We start from the raw sequence: 21,852 nt of genomic DNA, 5'->3' as shown, positions 1-21,852 counted from the left end.
GAAGGCCCGCATGAGGCCAAATACTGATGTGTTAAGCTTACCTCCTGCCTCTTGTCCCTATGTGCTGGTGTTGGCTGGTGTTGGCTGGGGCCCCTAATTTAGTGAAGGATCAAAGGGAGTCTTGGGTAGACCTGCGTTATAAGTCCGTAGACTGGCTTTGTAAATATAAGGGTTTTCGCCCTTCTAATATGAATGACATTCTTATGGCCAGAAGAGTAGCGTGGGTTGGTCACTCTGCCAAGAATATAAACGGTGTCTGTATTGTTTAAAATTTTCGCAGACCTCATATGGTTCAGCGTTTACTGAAAATTTTTGAGCATCACTCCACACAAGATACCTGTATTAGTGCGCTCCCCTTGGGCTATTTTTATAAGCCACCTTTTAAACCTGTTAGGGACACTTACGTCCTCCCTTTGCGAACCAACAGGTTTAAAGCACTCTCCAGCTTAGATGCACAGGTTTGATAACCACCATTAATGACAGACCAACAGCGTCATCTGCCCTATTTGGTGGACCTTCCTGCTACTATAGTACCAACCCATAATGATAATGATAAGTCACTCCGAATTAAGACGGTTTCTCCAGCTACTATGGTATTAACTTATAATGCCAATGACAAGCCATCTTTAATCAAAAGCAGTATTGGAGCAGACTTGAATATCCTAAGTTGGAACGTAGTAGGGTTGCAGTCTAAGCTTGGTGACCAGGTTTGGTTGCGCCTAGTTAAGGAACAGGATGTAGTTATGTTCCAGGAGACTTGGGCCACTCATGACTTGCATATTGAGGGGTTCCATTGAATTAGCGTAGCGGCATCCCATCACAAACCGGGCCGTCCATCGGGGAGACTTTTCATTGGAGTTAACGTAGCACCTTGAGGGAGCTTTAAGGTCTTACCAACTAATAGTTCTAATTATCAAGTTGTATTTTATATAAAAAGAGTTTCTTTTTATTTGGTGAATTTTTATAATAATGATTTCCAATCTGTTCCTAATAGAAATGTTATTATGCTTTTTGATTTTATCTCTAATTTAGATTGTCAGAAACACTTGGGCAATACTATCTATTCTAGGGGGAGATTTTAATGCAAAACTCAAAGATACACATCATGGCGTAGAGACACTTAACCAAGGTTCCTCCTCTCGTAGGGGCGCAGAGTTGGCTGCGTTCTTAAGTTCACATGATTTGGTTAACGTTATGGACCAGATGGGTCCAGCACACGCCATTAACTATCAACCTCCGACATTCAGAGGTAGGGGCCATTCCTCTACAATAGATTTTGTTTTTATCTCTTCTGTGTTTGTGGATTACTTAACGGGCGCAGAGGTTATCGCCACGATCCATGGGGATCACAACCCCATCACATTAGAATTGAAATTGGCACCTCGACCCGTGTTTTCAGCTGAATGTGGGGCTAAAGACCTAACGCCATCCATCGATAATTTAAGATTAATATGGAGGGGTGTCGATAGCAATGAACTGTTTAAGTTACTAGTGAAGGATAATCTGCCCCTCATTAACTCATGTCTGTTATTTAAAACTCTGCACCTAGAGGTAGTCAATGATTTCTCTAAACTCTGCACGGTCATCAAAACCTTACTGTCGAAGCCCGGTTCTTTGAGGAAGCAGGGCCCTAGATGGTTTGATGACAAATGTTCACTGGCGAATAGCAACCTACGTAGGGCCCTTTCAGCCAAACCTAGGGTGCCCCAGATGTGAAATTGGCAAGGCAGAATTATAATGCAGCGGTTAGCATTAGGAAGGGAGTACTCCTAAACGATTGTTGGGAAACCCTATCTCAGGCAGCCACAAATAAAAAGGGCAAAATGTTTCGGTTTGCTGTAAGGGATCTCTGATCCACAGAACAGTTACTAACCCCCTTCAGCTGCACTATATCCAGTGAATCTTGGGAAAACCACTTTTCGAATATTTATGCTACCCCTTCATCGGAGACGGACCTGTACGAATTTGGCCCATTCGCTGGCATCCAGATAACACTCCCCGAAATAGAGGAAGCTATTCATCATAGCATCGGGAATAAGGCCCCAGGCCCAGATGGGGTACCAATAGATTTAATCAAATGGAACCCGGACTTCTGGGCCCCGCTCCTTTTGAACGTTTTTAATAATCTAATGTACGCCCCGCTACCCAGTACCTGGGCAAAGAGTATTATCGTCCCAATATTTAAAAAGGGGGATCGGTCACAGCCTAGCAATTATAGGCCGATTTCATTGATTGATAACACCCTTAACATTTTGGGCAGTGTTTTATACAAAAAGTTCCTGGAATGGTCAGAGGAGTGCAGTATTCTAGAGCCCTGCCAGTTAGGTTTCCGTAGCAAGGTTGGCACTAATGAACAATATCTTAACCTCAACCTTGTAATTGGGAAGTACACTATCGCTCGGAATTCCCCAGTCTATTTGGCCTTTATGGATTTGTCCTCAGCATTTGATCTTGTGAACCGATCAAGGCTGTGGGCTATCCTATTGGCCTATGGGCTGTATGAGCCACTGGTTCATGTTCTGGCATACCTCCATAAAGACCTTGAGGCTCAGGTGAGGATAGGTAGTGGGGGAGAGGTTTCGGAAGCCATTAAGGTTGGAAGGGGGGTCAGGCAGGGATGCGTCCTGGCCCCCCTCCTCTTTATTATTTATATGAATGGCCTAAATAAGTCACTAGTACCTATGACTCAAGATGTCCCCATGATTCATGGGAAACCCCTTCCTGTACTACTTTACGCAGATGATGGGGTTCTTATAGGCCGCTCTCCTAATTCTCTACGTATCCTAGTACAGTCCTTTGTCAAATTCATGGATAGTTCGGACTTGTGCGTAAATTTAAAAAAATCATTTTTAATGTCCTGTGGCCCTAGAAAACGCCAGCATAGTTCTATTGTTGCTGGCAATCAAAATTTAACAAGTACCTGTAAATTCCCTTATCTCGGAGTAGTCTTTGCTGCGAACGGCTCCTGGACTGAGCATCTTACTCACTCCAGGAGCAAGTTCTCAAAGACTATTAATTCTATTTTTAGTTGTCCCCGCCCAAAAAACACAGGTGCTATTTTAGCTATTTAAAAATGTTTTAAACTACAATGTGTCCCTGTGGCTACGTACGGAGCTGAGATTTGGGGCTCCGCAGATAGCTCCTGCATTCAGCAGGAAGAAAAACGGTTTTGTAGAAAGCAGTTGAGTATCCCAATCTCGACCCCACAATACATTTGCCACAAGGAATTGAATTTAAATTATATATCTGATTTTATACGCGCCTGCCCAGCTCTTTTCTGGCTATCAGTCTGGAAGAATCAGGCAGCTACCTTAATAAAAAAGGTCATAACAGACTGTTGGAAGTGTGAGAAGGGGATGGACATTCCCTGGTTATCTGGAGTGTATCAAAGCTTATGCAGCGTCAATAAGGGCTGCATTTTTTAAAATCCTAGCGAAGCCGAAACTGTAAATAAAAGAGAACTTAGACACGCTCTTTATTTGTCATATAGCACCGCAAGAACTGTGTTGGAATCAAATAAACCCTCTGTTTCCAGTTATATGGCTTACGAACGGCACTGTTAGCCCCTACCAAATTATCTCACCGTACCCATGAGTCGGTGGGAAAGGAGCCTCTTATTCCGCCTGAGGGCTGGGACAGTTAAATTTGCATTGTGTTTCCCTCTGGGTTATCACCCGAAACTTGATTCACTACCCAGCCTATGTGACGGGGTGAGTGGCCAATCAATCCAACACTTTTTGTTTTTCTGCAAATATTACATGAAATATATCAAGTGGCTTCTTCTCCCATTTTTTTATAAGAGCAGGCCTATCCGTTTGGTTTCTGCTTATTCATGTACGCTTGCCTTGGCTGATGAAGAGCTGGTTTACCGCCTAAGCAAATTTTTGAGAATTGTAAGACAATGTCTAATCACTGAGTTTCATTCACGCACGGACAGTTCATAATCATCGAATGCATTGGTTTTATATATTAGTGATTTATTTATTATTGATGATTTTTGTCTTATTCTGTCATTTAAATTTTATGATATTGTGTTTATACAACTGTGATTCTTACTATTATGTATTGCTACTTTTTTTTGTCATTTTTAACCATTTTCGCACTTTTATGGATACAATGTTTATCCGAATAAAGTTTGTGAACTGACTGAAAATAAACATAGTTAAAAATATCTTAAAATGTTAAAAAATTATAACTAATAGATATAATGTAAAAATGAATTAAATATATACATATAATATATATGCTTACTTAATATTTTGTAATCATTTTTTTAATAACTTATACATTGTTAAAAAATATCTTATAAGTTATAAAAACAACTATACAGATAAAACAATAATATAAATACAAATTTACAAAATATATATAACAAATTGAAAAAATTACAATTATTCTTAATCTTTTTAAAATTAATTATATACTACATTATCTAAAACAATTAAAAAAATATTGGCTAGCGGAGTGAATAAAATTACTATTCCAAGTCCAAAGAGTGCAACAGTAGGGAAAGTGTTTGATAGCGTAGGGGTAAAAATTACTATTCCCACTCCAGTGAGTGCAACAGTAGGGAAAGTATTGGATAGCGTAGGGGTAAAAATGACTATTCCCACTCCAGTGAGTGCAACAGTAGGGAAAGGGTTGGATAGCGTAGGTGTAAAAATTACTATTCCCACTTCAAAGAGTATAACTGTAGGGAAAGTGTTGGATAGCAGAGGGTTAAAATTACAATTCCAACTCCAGTGAGTATAAAAGTAGGGAACATGTTGGATAGCGTAGGGATTAAAATGACTATTCCCACTCCAGTGAGTGCAACAGTAGGGAAGGTGTTGGATAGCGTAAGGGTTCAAATTACTATTCCCACTCCAGAGACTGCAACAGTAGAGAAAGTGTTGGATAGCGTAGGGATTAAAATTACTATTCCCACTCCACTGAGTGCAACAGTAGATAAAGTGTTGGATAGCGTAAGTGTTAAGATTACTATTCCCACTCCACTGAGTGCAACAGTAGGGAAAGTGTTGGATAGCGTAAGTGTTAAGATTACTATTCCCACTCCAGAAAGTGCAACAGTAGGGAAAGTGTTGGATAGCGTAGGGGTTTTAATTATTATTCCCACTCCAGTGAGTGCAATAGTAGGTAGTGTTGGATAGCGTAAGTGTTAAAATTACTATTCCCACTCCACTGAGTGCAACCCACTGCACATAACAAATTACACAATTAATATAATTATTAATTAATCAGTTATTAAAAATTAATGATCAATTAATAAATAATTAAAAATAAATTAATTATCAATACTAATAAATAAAAAATAATAATTACTTAATTATAATAAATTACTTCCCACCCTGTTCCCCTATAAACCCACAACCCGCACCATAAAAATATTTACACAATTAATATAATTATCAAGTAATCAATTAAATATAATTAATTACCAATTAATAATTAATTAAAAATAAATTATCAATATTAATAAATAAAAAATAATAATTACTTAATTATAATAAATTACTTCCCACCCTGTTCCCCTATAAACCCACAACCCGCTCCATAAAAATATTTACACAATGAATACAATTATCAATTAATCAATTGATAATTAATTACCGATTATATAATTAATTCAACATAAATTAACTATCAATACCAATAAATAAAAAATAATAATTACTTAATTATGATTAAATTACTTCTCACCCTATTCCCCTATAAACCCACAACCCACTACGGAACTAAAACGCAAAATTTAATTTAAAATAATTAATAATTTTTAAAAATTATTATTTAATTTACTATATTTAAATTACTTCCCACCCTATTCCCCTATAAACCCACAACCCGCTACAATACTAAAACGCAAAATGTACTTCAAAAAAATTAATAACTTCTAAACATTTAATACATATATTTAAAAATAAATAAAAAACATAACAAGAAATATTAAACACATACATATAAAATACATACTAAAATACATAACACTAATGTAAATCTCGATATTATTGACATCGATATTATTGCAAACGATATTACTTACTTCGATATTAACCCCTTGAATGCCCATGACGAGCTGGACTCGTCATGGCACACATTTCTCGTGTGCCCATGACGAGTCCAGCTCGTCATGAGGCATCCCCTGGGAAATCCCTCTGGTGTGGGCACCAGAGGGATTCCCTTTAAACCAAAATAGCCTCGGGAGCTGGGGAAGGAGGTGAGCAAAAAAACGATGGATTTAGGCCCAGATCTCTGTACTGGGGTGAATGTATGACATTGTTCTGCATTCTGTCCATCAATTGTTGTTTTTGCATTTGTCACACCGAGTGGGAAGGGTATGCTCAGACGTGAGTCCCTTGCTCTCCATGCCACTGGAATCAAGCTATCCTGGCTGAAGAGGGGTGAAACCCAGAAACCGGTCCTAGGATGCTTGTTTCCAGTCCAGGGAGGACCTGGCTTGGCAGTTCGGGCTGGACTGTTCCCATGAGGCACAGGGTCAAGACTGATTTGCATATGGCTGGGTTCAAACTGGAATGGCATGGTGAGCAAAAAAACGATGGATTTAGGCCCAGATCTCTGTACTGGGGTGAATGTATGACATTGTTCTGCATTCTGTCCATCAATTGTTGTTTTTGCATTTGTCACCCCGAGTGGGAAGGGTATGCTCAGACGTGAGTCCCTTGCTCTCCATGCCACTGGAATCAAGCTATCCTGGCTGACGAGGGCTGAAAGCCCGAAACCGGTCCTAGGATGCTTGTTTCCAGTCCAGGGAGGACCTGGCTTGGCAGTTCGGGCTGGACTGTTCCCATGGGGCACAGGGTCAAGACTGATTTGCATATGGCTGGGTTCAAACTGGAATGGCATGGTGAGCAAAAAAACGATGGATTTAGGCCCAGATCTCTGTACTGGGGTGAATGTATGACATTGTTCTGCATTCTGTCCATCAATTGTTGTTTTTGCATTTGTCACCCCGAGTGGGAAGGGTATGCTCAGACGTGAGTCCCTTGCTCTCCATGCCACTGGAATCAAGCTATCCTGGCTGACGAGGGCTGAAAGCCCGAAACCGGTCCTAGGAAGCTTGTTTCCGGTCCAGGGAAGGCATGGCTTGGCAGTTCGGGCTGGACTGTTCCCATGGGGCACAGGGTCAAGACTGATTTGCATATGGCTGGGTTCAAACTGGAATGGCATGGTGAGCAAAAAAACGATGGATTTAGGCCCAGATCTCTGTACTGGGGTGAATGTATGACATTGTTCTGCATTCTGTCCATCAATTGTTGTTTTTGCATTTGTCACCCCGAGTGGGACGGGTATGCTCAGACGTGAGTCCCGTGCTCTCCATGCCACTGGAATCAAGCTATCCTAGCTGAAGAGGGGTGAAACCCCAAAACCGGTCCTAGAATGCTTGTTTCCAGTCCAGGGAGGACCTGGCTTGGCAGTTCGGGCTGGACTGTTCCCAGGAGGCACAGGGTCAATACTGATTTGCATATGTCTGGGTTCAAACTGGAATGGCATGGTGAGCAAAAAATGATGGATTTAGGCCCAGATCTCTGTACTGGGGTGAATGCATGACATTGTTCTGCATTCTGTCCATCAATTGTTGTTTTTGCATTTGTCACCCCAAATGGGACAGGTATGCTCAGACGTGAGTCCCGTGCTCTCCTTGCCACTGGAATCAAGCTATCCTGGCTGAAGAGGGGTGAAACCCCGAAACCGGTCCTAGGATGCTTGTTTCCAGTCCAGGGAGGACCTGGCGTGGCAGTTCGGGCTGGACTGTTCCCATGAGGCACAGGGTCAAGACTGATTCGCATATGGCTGGGTTCAAACTGGAATGGCATGGTGAGCAAAAAAACGATGGATTTAGGCCCAGATCTCTGTACTGGGGTGAATGTATGACATTGTTCTGCATTCTGTCCATCAATTGTTGTTTTTGCATTTGTCACCCTGAGTGGGACGGGTATGCTCAGACGTGAGTCCCGTGCTGTCCATGCCACTGGAATCAAGCTATCCTGGCTGAAGAGGGGTGAAACCTCGAAACCGGTCCTAGGATGCTTTTTTTCAGTCCAGGGAGGACCTGGCTTGGCAGTTCGGGCTGGACTGTTCCCATGAGGCACAGGGTCAAGACTGTTTTGCATATGACTGGGTTCAAACTGGAATGGCATGGTGAGCAAAAAAACGATGGATTTAGACCCAGATCTCTGTACTGGGGTGAATGTATGACATTGTTCTGCATTCTGTCCATCATTTGTTGTTTTTGCATTTGTCACCCCGAGTGGGACAGGTATGCTCAGACGTGAGTCCTGTGCTCTCCATGCCACTGGAATCAAGCTATCCTGGCTGAACAGGGGTGAAACCCCCAAACCGGTCCTAGGATGCTTGTTTCCAGTCCAGGGAGGACCTGGCTTGGTAGTTCGGGCTGGACTGTTCCCATGAGGCACAGGGTCAAGACTGATTTGCATATGTCTGGGTTCAAACTGGAATGGCATGGTGAGCAAAAAATGATGGATTTAGGCCCAGATCTCTGTACTGGGGTGAATGCATGACATTGTTCTGCATTCTGTCCATCAATTGTTGTTTTTGCATTTGTCACCCCAAATGGGACAGGTATGCTCAGACGTGAGTCCCGTGCTCTCCTTGTCACTGGAATCAAGCTATCCTGGCTGAAGAGGGGTGAAACCCCGAAACCGGTCCTAGGATGCTTGTTTCCAGTCCAGGGAGGACCTGGCTTGGCAGTTCGGGCTGGACTGTTCCCATGAGGCACAGGGTCAAGACTGTTTTGCATATGGCTGGGTTCAAACTGGAATGGCATGGTGAGCAAAAAAACAATGGATTTCTGCATTCTGTCCATCAATTGTTGTTTTTGCATTTGTCACCCCGAGTGGGACAGGTATGCTCAGACGTGAGTCCTGTGCTCTCCATGCCACTGGAATCAAGCTATCCTGGCTGAAGAGGGGTGAAACCCCCAAACCGGTCCTAGGATGCTTGTTTCCAGTCCAGGGAGGACCTGGCTTGGCAGTTCGGGCTGGACTGTTCCCATGAGGCACAGGGTCAAGACTGATTTGCATATGGCTGGGTTCAAACTGGAATGGCATGGAAAGCAAAAAAACGATGGATTTAGGCCCAGATCTCTGTACTGGCGTGAATGTATGACATTGTTCTGCATTCTGTCCATCAATTGTTGTTTTTGCATTTACTGACATAAACAGCAGCAAATAAACTTTAAACTAGCATAACCCCGGAAGGACAACCCCCTCCATAGTATGCACCAATCACATAACGCTCATTGGTATAAATGTCTGTGACGCAATGCTTCTTCCTCTTTCTTTGCAAAAACTTTCAAACACTGTTCTTAAATTTGACCGTAGAACCTTGAACTCCGCCGATTCCTTCATCGACTTGAACCCAAACTTAACCACCGGAACTTCTCCTGATCCAGATAGGATTTCTCCATGACTCCTTAAGCCGGTTTATTCTGCTCGCCTGAAAAGAGAATACACACCATAATATACCATTCACAGAATGTATTTCCAACAAGAATACGGGCGGGTAGAAACCCAACATCATAATACATAACATAATATAAACTCATATTTGTCAATATGAACAAATCAAACCTCATATTTTATAACACTGTTTCTAGAGTGGGATAATCCTTGCTTCTGTGTCCTTAATAGAATTGAAAATTCTTGACGCGCTAGCTAGAAATGTTTGTATTCTATGTCAGTCCACGGAGGCTTCAGATTATGCTAGTTTAAAGTTGCTCCACCACCGCTGTTGCTACATCTACAATTGGTTTATGATAAAACGTCTTGAAAGTAGAATCAGAAGACCAATCTGCCACAGTCATGATATGTTCCAAGCGAGAACCTGTAGCAAAAGCTTTAGAAGCCTTAGCTCCTCCTACAGAATGAGCTCCAAAGGACGACGTATCAATTCCTGCCAGGTTCAACAGCCAAGTGACCCACCTAGCTAGAGTTGCGGCAGTGACTGGGCGAAAGTGGTCTCTGTAAGGAAATCAACAATTGACCTGCAACATCATTTCAAAATTCTCGAGTGCAATCCTCATAACATTTCAAACATTGTACAACACACAATTTACTGTGGTGCGGAAACGCAGGATAAGAAACACTAGTAGAATTCATTTTAGTTCTTTTCAAGATATTAAATGAAACTCCCGATGGAGTGAATACCCTACCTGCTAAGTCCAACGCTTGCACGCCAGACACTCGTCTACATGAAATTAAGCATAACAAAAGTGTAAATTTTGTCGATAATTGTTTACAAGATAGACCCTCATTTGCTGGCCAATTCCTGAGAAAACGTAGTACTATATCCACATCCCACAACTGTGAATATCGTGGTTTTGGAGGGTTCACCAACCTGATGCCTCTTACCATCTTACATACCAAAAGATGTTCCTCCACTGGTTTACCACCCACAAGCGGATGACCAGCTGAAATCGCAGATCTGAAATTGTTAACCTTCCTATAAGCTAAACCTGTACTTGCCATATCTGACAGGAAGTTAACCATCGTATGGATTCCGGATCCCACGGGATCCCCTTGTCGTTTAGCACACAAACTAACCCACTTACTCCAGGCTGACTCATATCGCTTATGCATAGCGGGGGCCCAAGATTGAGACAAGAAAAACATTGTGTCCTCAGAATCTCCCGGCATTTGCCTGCGTCTCCTTAAAGTCTCTATGCCATGAGGGACAACTGCCCCAGAAGTACTAACGGATGAGGTTGAACCAGAGGGTCCGTCAAAATCTCTGGAAACGATAGCAGACATATTGGAGGTGCGCACGACAGGGCCAGCGCTGCTGGGTACCACACTTGTGCCCTCCAACATGGGGATATCAACATCACCTCCGCTCTCTGTCTGCGGATCTGCGCCAATACTCTCTGAATCATGACCAACGGTGGAAATGCATACAGCATACCCGTCGTCCATGTTTGAAGAAATGCGTCCGAGTTGCTCGCCAGAGGATCTAGTCGCCAACTGTAAAACCGAGGCAGTTGTATATTCTGCCTGGATGCAAACAGATCTATCGAACAAGGGCCCCACTTGTCGTTCAGTTGTCGGAATAGTCTGGGGTGAAGCTGCCAATCGCTGGAATCTTGAAGGAAGCGCAAGTTCCAATCCACCACCACATTGGAGTTGCCTGGAATGTACTCCACCGTCACCGATATGTGGTTCAGAAGGCAATAATACCAGAAATCCTTGGCTATTTCCTCCAACAGCCGAGATCTCGTGCCACCCAGACAGTTGATATATCTCACTGCCGAGACATTTCCATCCGCAAAAGTGTACAACAACTCGCCTTCTGAGGGGAACGCGTCCTGATCGTAAATGAGCCCGCTAAAAGTTCCAGACAATTTTTGTGGAGTTTCGATTCCTCCACGGACCATCTGCCCCCCGTCTCCACGGAGCCGCAGCGGGCTCCCCAGCCCCATTCGCTGGCATCCGACTCAATCACGACTTCTGGGATTGACGCGAATATAGCCTTGCCATTCCATGCATCCATGTGTTCTGTCCTGGCATCCGCATTTAGCTAAATCTGTTCCATGTAGCTCAGGCCCTTGCTTAAATGCGTAAATGCATAATTTTAACCTTTGGAGTGCTCTGTAGTGAAGGGTACCCGGGAAGATGGCTTGAATCGACGACGCTAACAGACCTACCAGCCTGGCCAGCATCTGTAAGGATATAGTCTGAGAGGCAAGCGCTCTCCTCAATTCCTTCTTGATCGCAAACTCTTTTCCTCAGTGGGAGCAATAACTGTGCCGTAAGTGAGTTCACCTGGAACCCCAAAAACTCCATCGACTGTGCTGGAGTCAGTATAGACTTGTATGAGTTGATTACGAACCCTAATTCCTGAAGAAGTTGAGTCATCCATGCTAGATGTCGAAGGACTGGATTCATAGTCTGACCCATAATAAGAATGTCGTCCAAGTAAACGATGGGTCTGACCCCTCTCTCTCTCAAGAACTGTACTATCGGTTTGAGGAGTTTGGTGAGACACCAAGGGGCAGACGAGAGTCCAAACGGCATTGCGGAGAATTCATACCATCTGTACCCCCATTGGAACTGATGGAACCTCCGGTGAGGAGGAAAAATGGGTACCACCAGATAAGGGTCGCTTGTCAGGTTCTTCCACTTGTGTATAAACAAAGCAATCCGACCCCCCATTTTTACATCCTCACACTGAATCAAGTTTACCTGAGTAGGAGGTATCTCTGTTGTTACTCTGTCCTCAATAACCTCCTTTCTGATGTCTGCCTCTGCCACCGCGATTTCTGGTGGGATAAAAATTGGACCGCTGGGCTCCTCCACGCCCTCTCTGGTCAAAACCTCTGGAGGTCTGAATAAGTCCACGGCCAGTCGCTCGAGGCCTGAAGAGTACGGCCCTGGTAAAAAGGGCAGTGTGGAAAACCTTTTTAATATTGCTTTGGGCTTTGTCTAGTGCCGATAATGTCACCACATAATTCCCCAATTCCTTTACAAATGTGTCGCCGAACAATAACCCGTTCGCCAGGAAACCGTCTTTGGTCATGGCCATGTCCGCCAGTTACGGGTCAATCCTCATTAGGAAAGATCGTCTCCTCTCGGTCGATAGTGCACAATTTGCATTGCCCAGGAAACAGAGAGCCCTCTGCACCCATTCCAATATCTCCGTCGCGTCTAAGGGGGTTTTGGAATCTTTGACCTGTACCGCTGCATCAAGAATCTTCGTGAGAGGACCAGAGACATCTAATAACTTCTCCTGGCACCCTCTCCATGCTCTGTCCAGGCCCTTTTTGGGTTATGTTAGACCTGGCACCTTGGCGTGGGTCTCCCTTCCATTTTTTGCTGTTGCCTCATGTGTTTTTGCTGGTTATAGATGCTTTGAGCACTGTGCCACTGCTATCCAGTGCCATAGTGCAAGTGCTGTCTGTTGTAAATTGATGTATGGATTAGTGATTCCATGATTGGCTGGTTTGGTTTACCTATCAGACCCTAGTACAGTGCACCAGGAGTGCCCAGGGCTGGTAATCCAAATACTGCTTGTGGGCTTGCAGCACTGGTTGTGCCACCCACAGAAGCAGTCTGGTACTGCCAATAACATGAATATTAACAGGAAAGTACTGTCAAGAATAGTGTGAATGGAGCTACATTTGTTATATACTTCCTGAAGCGTTACCTTTATTATATACTTCCTGAAGCATTACCTTTATTATATACTTCCTTGTCACAGATTGTATTTCCACCTTAATGCGTCAAGTGAAATCTGGATCTCCGGATGCACCATTTAAACCTGATTAGATTTAAAAATTTCAAGAGAGCGTCACACCCATATTTCTAGAATTAGCCAAACTCTTGCTGAGCACTGAAAAAGTATCAATATCATGGAAACACGCCAAGGTTATCCGTCTTCTAAAAAAGCCTTCGCTAAATGGCACTCAGCCAGAAAACTATCGACCCATTTCTCGTCTGCCGTTTCTGTTCAAGGATGGGGAGAAACATGTAAACAATTTCCAAACCAAAATATTAGAACATAATCAAATATTAGATTGTTCCCAAAATAGATTTAGATCATACAGCACCGAATTTGCTCTTTTAACAGTTACTGAATCCCTTTGCAGTACTGCAGATGCTGGCAAATCCCAGGCTCTAATACTCCTAGATTTAAGTGCGACCTTCAACACTGTCTCACATGCAATAATATTAACTTGCCTCACTGACCTTGGGGTGCAGGGCAAAGGTCTGACCTGGTTTAACTTCTTTTTAAAGGAGTGGTCTTTTAAAGTTATACTCCCCCTTTCACCTCATCACAAAAAGGACTGGCTCCTGGCGTCCCTCAGGGTTTGGAGCTCAGTCCTACCCTTTTTTAATATTCACATCAGACCTCTGGCGGAGGTACTGAAATATTTTGGACTATCTCACTAGTGTCGTATGCTGATGACTCTCAGCTAATTATTTCCCTGTCGGCAGAGTCAACTGGCTTTTGTGTCAAATTTTAAAACTGTGAATCAGCATTGGCCAAATGGATGCACGACAACTGTTAAAAACTTAACTAAAAAAAAACACAGAGATCCAAGGAGTACCCAGCCTAGCTGCCTGGATGCAATGTCACATGCCCTCCAGAACACTACACTCCACCAATCTAAACCTGGCCCACATCCCTCGTCACAGCAGAGCCAGAACGGGAGGTTTCTCCTGGAGCTTTCCCATTATTATATACTTCCTGGAGCATTACCTTTATTATATACTTCCTGGAGCGTTACCTTTATTATATACTTCCTAGAGCGTTACCTTTATTATATACTTCCTGAAGCGTTACATTCATTATATACTTCCTGGAGCGTTACCTTTATTATATACTTCCTGAAGCGTTACATTTGTTATATACTTCCTGAAGAGTTTTCTTTGTCATATAGTTCTTGAAAGGGTTACCGCTGTTACACACTTCCTGAAACTGAAGTGACAGCGGCACATCCTGATCCATCTCTTTTTTCACAATCCCTTCTTGTTTAAATTAAATCTTGTCCATGTGCATCTTCCTAAAGCTGTACCTCTAGCAAGAGGGCGCTCTGTGAGTGCTCTTTCTGTACTAAGTTACTCTGTGAACACTGGAAATTCACCTCCTTTTCTGAAGTAAGTAAGAGTGACATGTTCAATAGAAGATTTAGTTAAATATCTGTGAATGGTGAAATATCTCTTGGTAACTTTCAAAAATAGTAAAGAAGAGATGTATTTTACAACTAGTTAAATATTGTGTATTCCCATCCTCTTACATTTCCATTTAGTGATTTTAAATCTCTTTACACCCAATAGGAAACCAGCCTTGAATGCACAAATGATCGTGAATAATGACACTAATCGTGCAAATCTAAAAAAAAGCGGTTAGAAAAAATGAGCTCCAATATTCAGGAAAAGATCTGCACAGTCAGAGACTGAGGAACCTGAACATAAACTGATAGATCCCGGAAGAAGCAGTCAAGAGCAATTCAGTGGATGTAAGAACCTGAGCTGTGCACCTCCACACCACAAGACGAAGAAATGATCTCTAGAAAATTAAGGCAACAACACTGACAAACCACTTCCTGAATAAACAGGCATCCACCACCAGCTTTGATCATGTGTTCGGTATGAGGTGTATACAGCATTGCTCTGCTTCCTGTAATGATGGCAGACCACCATTCAGCACGCTAGGTGTATTATAAACATTTTCTGGCCAAACCACAGGAGCAAGAGAAAAGCACAAGGGAGTGGAGCCAAACAACTGAAGGGTAAAGGAAAGAGAGTGTCTCTGATCTACAACAGACTGTCCCAATGTGCATCGACCAGAAGGAAGACTAATCTTTACCGGTAAACATGAAAAACCATTCCGCAATATAAAGACATAACCACCTACAAAGAAGCTTTACTTGCCACAATTATAATAAATGTAGTTGGTGACTTTTGTGTTTCATTGTGAAATCTGACATCAACCATTCAAAAATACCACACACATACAGAGAATGTGAGAATAACACAAGTGCTTTATCAACCATGTTAGCTCTTCAGGAAACGCAGTTATGGGATGCAGACAATTATAAACCCGACCCAGAGACACTAACCAAGAAAGAAGAATCATACACATGCAGCAAGAGCTTCAGTTTGTCATCACTACTAAAGAGCCATCAGCAAACACACACAGGAGAAGCAACGTGCAATTGCAATGAATGTGTGAAGAACTTTAGCCAGTTAGCACTCCTAAAAGATCATCAGCGGACACATACAGGTGAAAAACCGTACCATTGCACTGAATGTGGTAAGAGCTTCAGTCGGTTATCAAATCTTCAAAGACATCAGCGAACACACACTGGGGAAAAAGCATACCATTGCACTGAATGTGGAAGTAGTTTTAGTGATTCCTCAAATCTCAGGATTCATCAGCGAACACACACAGGGGAAAAGCCATTCCAGTGCAGTGAATGTGTGAAGAGCTTCCGTCGGTTATCACATCTTCAAACACATCAGCGAACACATACTGGGGAAAAACCATACCATTGCAGTGAATGTGGAAGTAGTTTTAGTTATTCCTCAAATCTCAGGAGTCATCAGCGAACACACACAGTGGAAAAACCCTTCCAGTGCAATGAATGTGTGAAGAAATTCAGTCAGTTATCAACCCTCCGGAGCCACCAGCGAACACACACTGGGGAAAAACCATACAAGTGCAGTGAATGTGGAAGTAGTTTTACTGATTCCTCACATCTCACAAGACATCAGCGAACACACACAGGGGAAAAACCTTTCAAGTGCAGTGAATGTGTGAAGAGCTTCAGTCAGTTATCACATCTCCAAATACATCACCGAACACACACTGGGGAAAAGCCATTCAAGTGCAGTGAATGTGCAAAGTGCTTTAGTTGGTTATCACAGCTACAACGTCATCAGCGAATGCACACAGTTTAAAAGCCATTTAAGTGCAGTGAATGTGTGAAGACCTTTAGTCGATTAGAAAACCTACAAAGACATCAGCAAACGCATATTGGGGAAACCCCATATAATTGCATTGTATGTGGAAGTAGTTTTAGTGACCCTTCAACATTAAGAAATCATCAGCGAACACACTTGGGGGAAAAGCCATTCAAGTGCACCGGATGCGCGAAGAGCTTTAGTCGATTATCAATTCTACGAAGACATCAGCAAACACATACAGGGGAGAAACCATACCATTGCAGTGGATTTGGAAGTAGTTGTGGGAAGAGTTTTCAGCAAACCACAGGGATTAGTGTTAAAACCTATAAACACAACTCACTTGAATAAGTTTAACAAGCACAGACTGGAGAATATTTCTGTCTGATTTTGGTGTTTGGTCCTTTTGTGCAACAACTGGTTCAATGACAGCTGCTAGAGAACTACGTCCAAAGACACAAGAAGTAAAAGTAGGAAATCGTGACCTGTAACTGTGAGAGATAATGCTTGTAGTGCAAAACATTTACATCCGAAGCCCTGACGCGGGGCAAATGATGCTCATTTCAATCATCACATGCATCTGTAAATGCACCCACCCTAGTAGCACTTCCCCAGAGGTGTCCAATATCAAGCTGGAGCCTTGGGAAATTTGCTGGCTCACCACTGACTGTAAATGATTCACGGCCAGATTAATTGTATATGAATATATTTTAGACCTTTCTTATTTACAGAGATCCACCCAACCAACTCCTAACTGGTGAAAGGACAAAATCCGTGCATGATGGCGAAATTATTGATCAGAGAGAAAGCTGTTAAAAAATTTAGTTCTTAATACGTTTATGAAAGGTTGACGGTTAGGTAAAGAATCTTGAGCAGTAAAGAATTCCAGCTCTTGGAATCCAGAAATATCGACTCCCTGCTTTACATTTCTTTTCTTTTTTTTAAATATGTTTATTTAAAAAAGTTCTGATTATAAGACAATAACAGTGCTCATCGGCATAATATGTAAACATGCGCAAGTAGACATCAGCTGTGTATCTAGTCAGCAGCAAAGTAGAATTAAACAATATTAGTGTGTACCAAATCATTATCGTGGGCCCCATCTCCCCATTCCAACCATATACCCAACCATATAAGATCATTGTGAATCGGAGAGCGAGAGTCCATAATGTGTAAGCCAAGGCTTCCATATTTTCCAAAACATTTTAGGGCAGCCCCGTGCTTTATAGGTTGTCTTCTCCCAGCATATACATGTCCATGCTCTTTCTCCATTGAACAAGAGATGGAACTGCCGCGGCCCCCCAGGGACTAAGTGGAATTGTTTCCCCCAAAACATTTTACATCTCTCCCATCAGAGTCATTCAGTACCTTCTGCTTTACATTTCTTCAACCTCTGCATTGGAAAAGAAATCTGGATTCATAAGTAAAGGAACACAAAAGAGTTTTGGCACAAATGAAATTCAGGTTTGTATTTTTTTTTTTTTTTTTGGATTGTTTTATATAGAGCGAACTTGGCCCAAATCCAATCAGTTATCAGAGCGCTTTACATAGCACCAGTTACGTTACATGAGGACACTTTTTTGTTAGGCACGGGGAGATTAAGTGATTTGCCCAGAATCACAGGATGTTCAGCGTCATTGCCGAGACTCGAACCCGGTTCCCCAGATTCGAGGTCGACCGCCCTAGCCATTAGGCCAACTCCTCTAAGCCCAACCTTTTTTAACATCTATATCCAATATCTGGCAGCAGTGTCCAGGAGCAGAGGATTAGCTGTGGTATTTTACGCAGATGACACACAGCTGGTGGTGGCATTATCTGACGACTTTGGGCAGGGTGCACTTAAGTTTCAGGAAGATTTAACAGCTATTGCAAAGTGGATGACGGCCAATTGTCTTCAGCTCAATGGCAACAAATCAGAGATCTTGGTGGTGGGCAAAGACATTCATCTGTGGAGTGACCTCTGGTAGCCGTCCTCTTTGGGCCGTCCGCCGGCTCCTAAACCGGCAGTAAAAAATCTTGGAGTCTGGATAGACTCTGCTCTTTCTTTTCAAACCCAGACTAAGGTAGTAGCCGGAGTTTGTTTCGGGCTCCTACCTGGGCTTAAACCTTTTCTGGGTTTCTTCGATCCTACCATCCGTCAGGTAATCATTCAGGCCACAGTACTCTATAGACTGAACTATGCGAGCTCCCTATATATCTGGGCCAATAGGGTAGAGATACTGCGTTTACAAAGGGCACAAAATGCAGCAGCCTGGGCCCTCCTTGGTCTGCCAAGAATCTGTTCCATCGATAGTTCCATCCGCAAACTACATTGGCTGCCGGTGGAGAAATGCATCGGAGACTCTCGGTATTGCCCACAGAATCATGATTCTCCAATCTCCTGCTATTCTGGCTAGCCTCATGGCGTCCTATAGACCTACCCAACAGCTGCGCTCCAAGGAGCAGCATCTATCGGTTGTTCCTCAGTTTAAGAGAGTACGGACCGGAGGACTCTCCTTCCATATTTGTGCTCCTAAGCTTTGGAACTCCCTCCCTGCACATATTAGAAACATTCAAAATCATTCTCTCTTCTGTAAAGCCATCAAAACTCACCTCTTCCCTGCATAATTGCCTCCTGGGTGTTCTTGGCTTGCTTTTGGCAGTGACATTTTAGCGCTGGGTCGCCCGTTGCTGGGGCAGCTGCGCGCTTTATAAAACCCCTTAACATAACATAAGAAGCAAAAAGAAACCCTAGTTTTATAAACTGCCGGTGAATGAATGGACATCAAAAGTGCTGCCTCGTGAGCAAACAGTGAATCTTTGTGATGCAGTTGGGACGTCCTCAGACCACAAATTAGATAGATGGTAGCATTCTGAATCATCTGTAATGTGCTTTTGTGTTGCTGGAGCTGCCAAATACACAGTGTTCTTATAGCCCAGCCTTGCTTAGAGGAAGGTGTTCACCGATATAATATGAATATCAGGAGAAAGGATACATCTTCAGTAGCCAAAGATAGTAGAAACTAATGCTTTCCACCGAGTTCATTTTAACAAAGTGCTGAGTCCGAGAAGTTCTTCCTGCTGCCGACCATCATCACCACCACCCCCACCACCACCACCCAATCAGTGAGGAACAGCAACAAGACTGCTCTTTAGCACACCCATCCTTATACATAACACACTACAGGGGTTTGCTCCAGGGTCAAACTCACTTTACTTTCACGTTATCAGCAACAAGTTCTAAACTGAACAAATTATATTTAGAAACAAGTGGTTTGTACGGCCATTAGTGGCATAATACATTTGAAACCCAATACTTTATAAATCTGTATTAATGATACTTAACCAAACATCCAAACACCACCCATGTATGGACATCCAAGAGCCTTTAAAAACCACACTACAGAGGTGTGTACCAGGATCAAACTCAATTTACTTTAAAATTAGCATGAACTAAATTATGATACAGCAAGAACAATCATGATGCTGTGAAATGTACACAATGATGACTAGATTTTACATATTAATAAGAAAGATATGTTTTTTGATATGTAATAAAACAACACATTTATTTGAATTCATGGTATTTGACTGCTGATTGTATAGGATATCTTAAATGTGATTTATTCCCTAAACTATAAAGATAATTTGTGATGTCATCAAGGAGCCTAGTTTATTTGGCAATAGAGTGGTCAAATCTCGATAGCATGACTGCTTTCAGCAGGAGTCTGACGCAGGTGGCATTAGAGGGAACTATTCTCGGCAGTGTGCCTTGTCTCAGAGTGAGAGGTGCTAAAAATATGTCTGTATCCTGGCACTTCTCTTGTTAATAATCCATAAAAATACCACATAATGTTGAGTACTTGAAAGCAGTCTGCCATACAAGGGATTTAAACATGAATTTGTCAAATAAAAAATTGATTTTTTTATTTGTATTTTTGAGGTTCTTATATAGCGCTGCTTTATCTAATAATATCTGACAGGTTTTCTTCGAGAGCCCTTCCTCCTTCGGAAGAAGTTTTCCATCGACATACCCAATGGGATTTCCAATGAAAGGCTGACAATCTGTCCAACTCTAAACAGGGCTGGTGGGTGGACTGTTGTTTGGCTGGTATAATGCTTAGTTGCATTTTTGATAGAGTGCCCCGCCCACCACACCCTGAATCCAGCTAGTCTTTCTATAGTGATTTTTCTATTATGAGTTACATTTGAAGACTGTCCCCCTTATTTATAGTTTGAGAGGTGGCGCAGGGTCTGCTAGAGGAGCAGGCGTAGCAACTTCCACTAACCCTTTTGGACTACCGTCCACCATATTTAGCGATCTCCTCCAACCTGGCTATCCCTGTGTCTTCAGAGGAGCAACAGGAGCTCCTCTAAAAGCCTATTTTTCTAAGTAATTTAGTGAATTTAAGTGTTCTAAAAAACATAAAGGATGGTGTGGAAAAGCAAGCACCTTCTCTTATATATTGGAAGTGCAATATTTTTGAAATTGTAAAATACCCCTCACACACTGAAACCTGATTCAGTGTCATGCTTCATCATTGGGGTCTTCATGTCCCTCTACGGGACGGGGCGTGCTACGACCTACGTAGACGCAGGAGCACTTTTATTCGTGATTCGTGATTATGTGTAGTGCGTGGAGTGGTAGGGTCGTGAAAGATATGTGAAATAGTTTGAAAATTCCCTGGCTAGTGGAAAAAATAACTTTATTGCCTTCCCTAGCTGGAAATAGTAAAAAATGGGGAGGTGTAGATGGTGTACTATAATGAGTCACTGTCTAAAGGATCAACATGTTTCAGAAGCCATCCCCCTGGCTTTTTTCCTCAGGACCAAAAAAGGACGATCCCTACGTCACCTTTATCGGCGGTATAATATTATAGTTGTACATATGCCTGCCGGTCAAAAGTACTTTTCTCTGTACGCCTTACTGAGGCGATAAAAAGATATAACAATCGTATATTGTAGTCTCTGAAATGGAAAAACATAAGGGATAAACAACTTAGCTTATTATTTATCACACATTGTGTTCACATCACCATCTTGTGCAAAGTATCGTGGTGACTAGCACTGTGATATATTTCTCTTGTCGGACACAACATTTTCATGCCACAAGTGAGTGTTGTGCAACTCAATAGTGAATATCACTCACTTGCAAGAATTAAAAAACACTCCTCGTCTTGGTTGTTAAAATATTTACATATCACTCAGTTTACACATTCATTCATCTCCCTTTCACACATCATTGTGGACTTTTTTAAGTTCATCGCGTCCCACATGTTGTAATTAAATAAGCATGCATACATGTGAGCATTCATTCGTCAGAAATCATACTCTCACATCGTTTTGTCAAGATTTAGTTGGTATACATACATCCGTGTATTAACGTTGTTGCCCCATGAGCTGGCACGAGACGTTAAAGGCGCCTGTGTTCAGA

At 42.5% G+C, this 21,852-nt stretch overlaps 1 protein-coding gene across 1 annotated transcript in view; it reads left to right on the top strand.

Annotated features, from left to right (window-relative positions):
* LOC146839507 (uncharacterized) overlaps positions 1-19,995 on the top strand; it is a 38,425-nt gene extending 18,430 nt beyond the window's left edge. The window contains exon 2 of the mRNA XM_085651557.1: positions 14,811-19,995. Coding sequence (XP_085507683.1) covers positions 15,528-16,436 — 909 coding nt within the window. The 5' untranslated portion in view covers positions 14,811-15,527 and the 3' untranslated portion in view covers positions 16,437-19,995. The remainder of the gene's footprint in view (positions 1-14,810) is intronic.
* The last annotated feature ends 1,857 nt before the right edge of the window (positions 19,996-21,852 follow it).

The sequence above is a fragment of the Triturus cristatus genome, chromosome 4_1 (assembly GCF_964204655.1).
Source record: "Triturus cristatus chromosome 4_1, aTriCri1.1, whole genome shotgun sequence".
Taxonomy (NCBI): Eukaryota; Metazoa; Chordata; class Amphibia; order Caudata; family Salamandridae; genus Triturus; species Triturus cristatus.
This window is presented reverse-complemented; position numbering and strand designations above follow the sequence as displayed.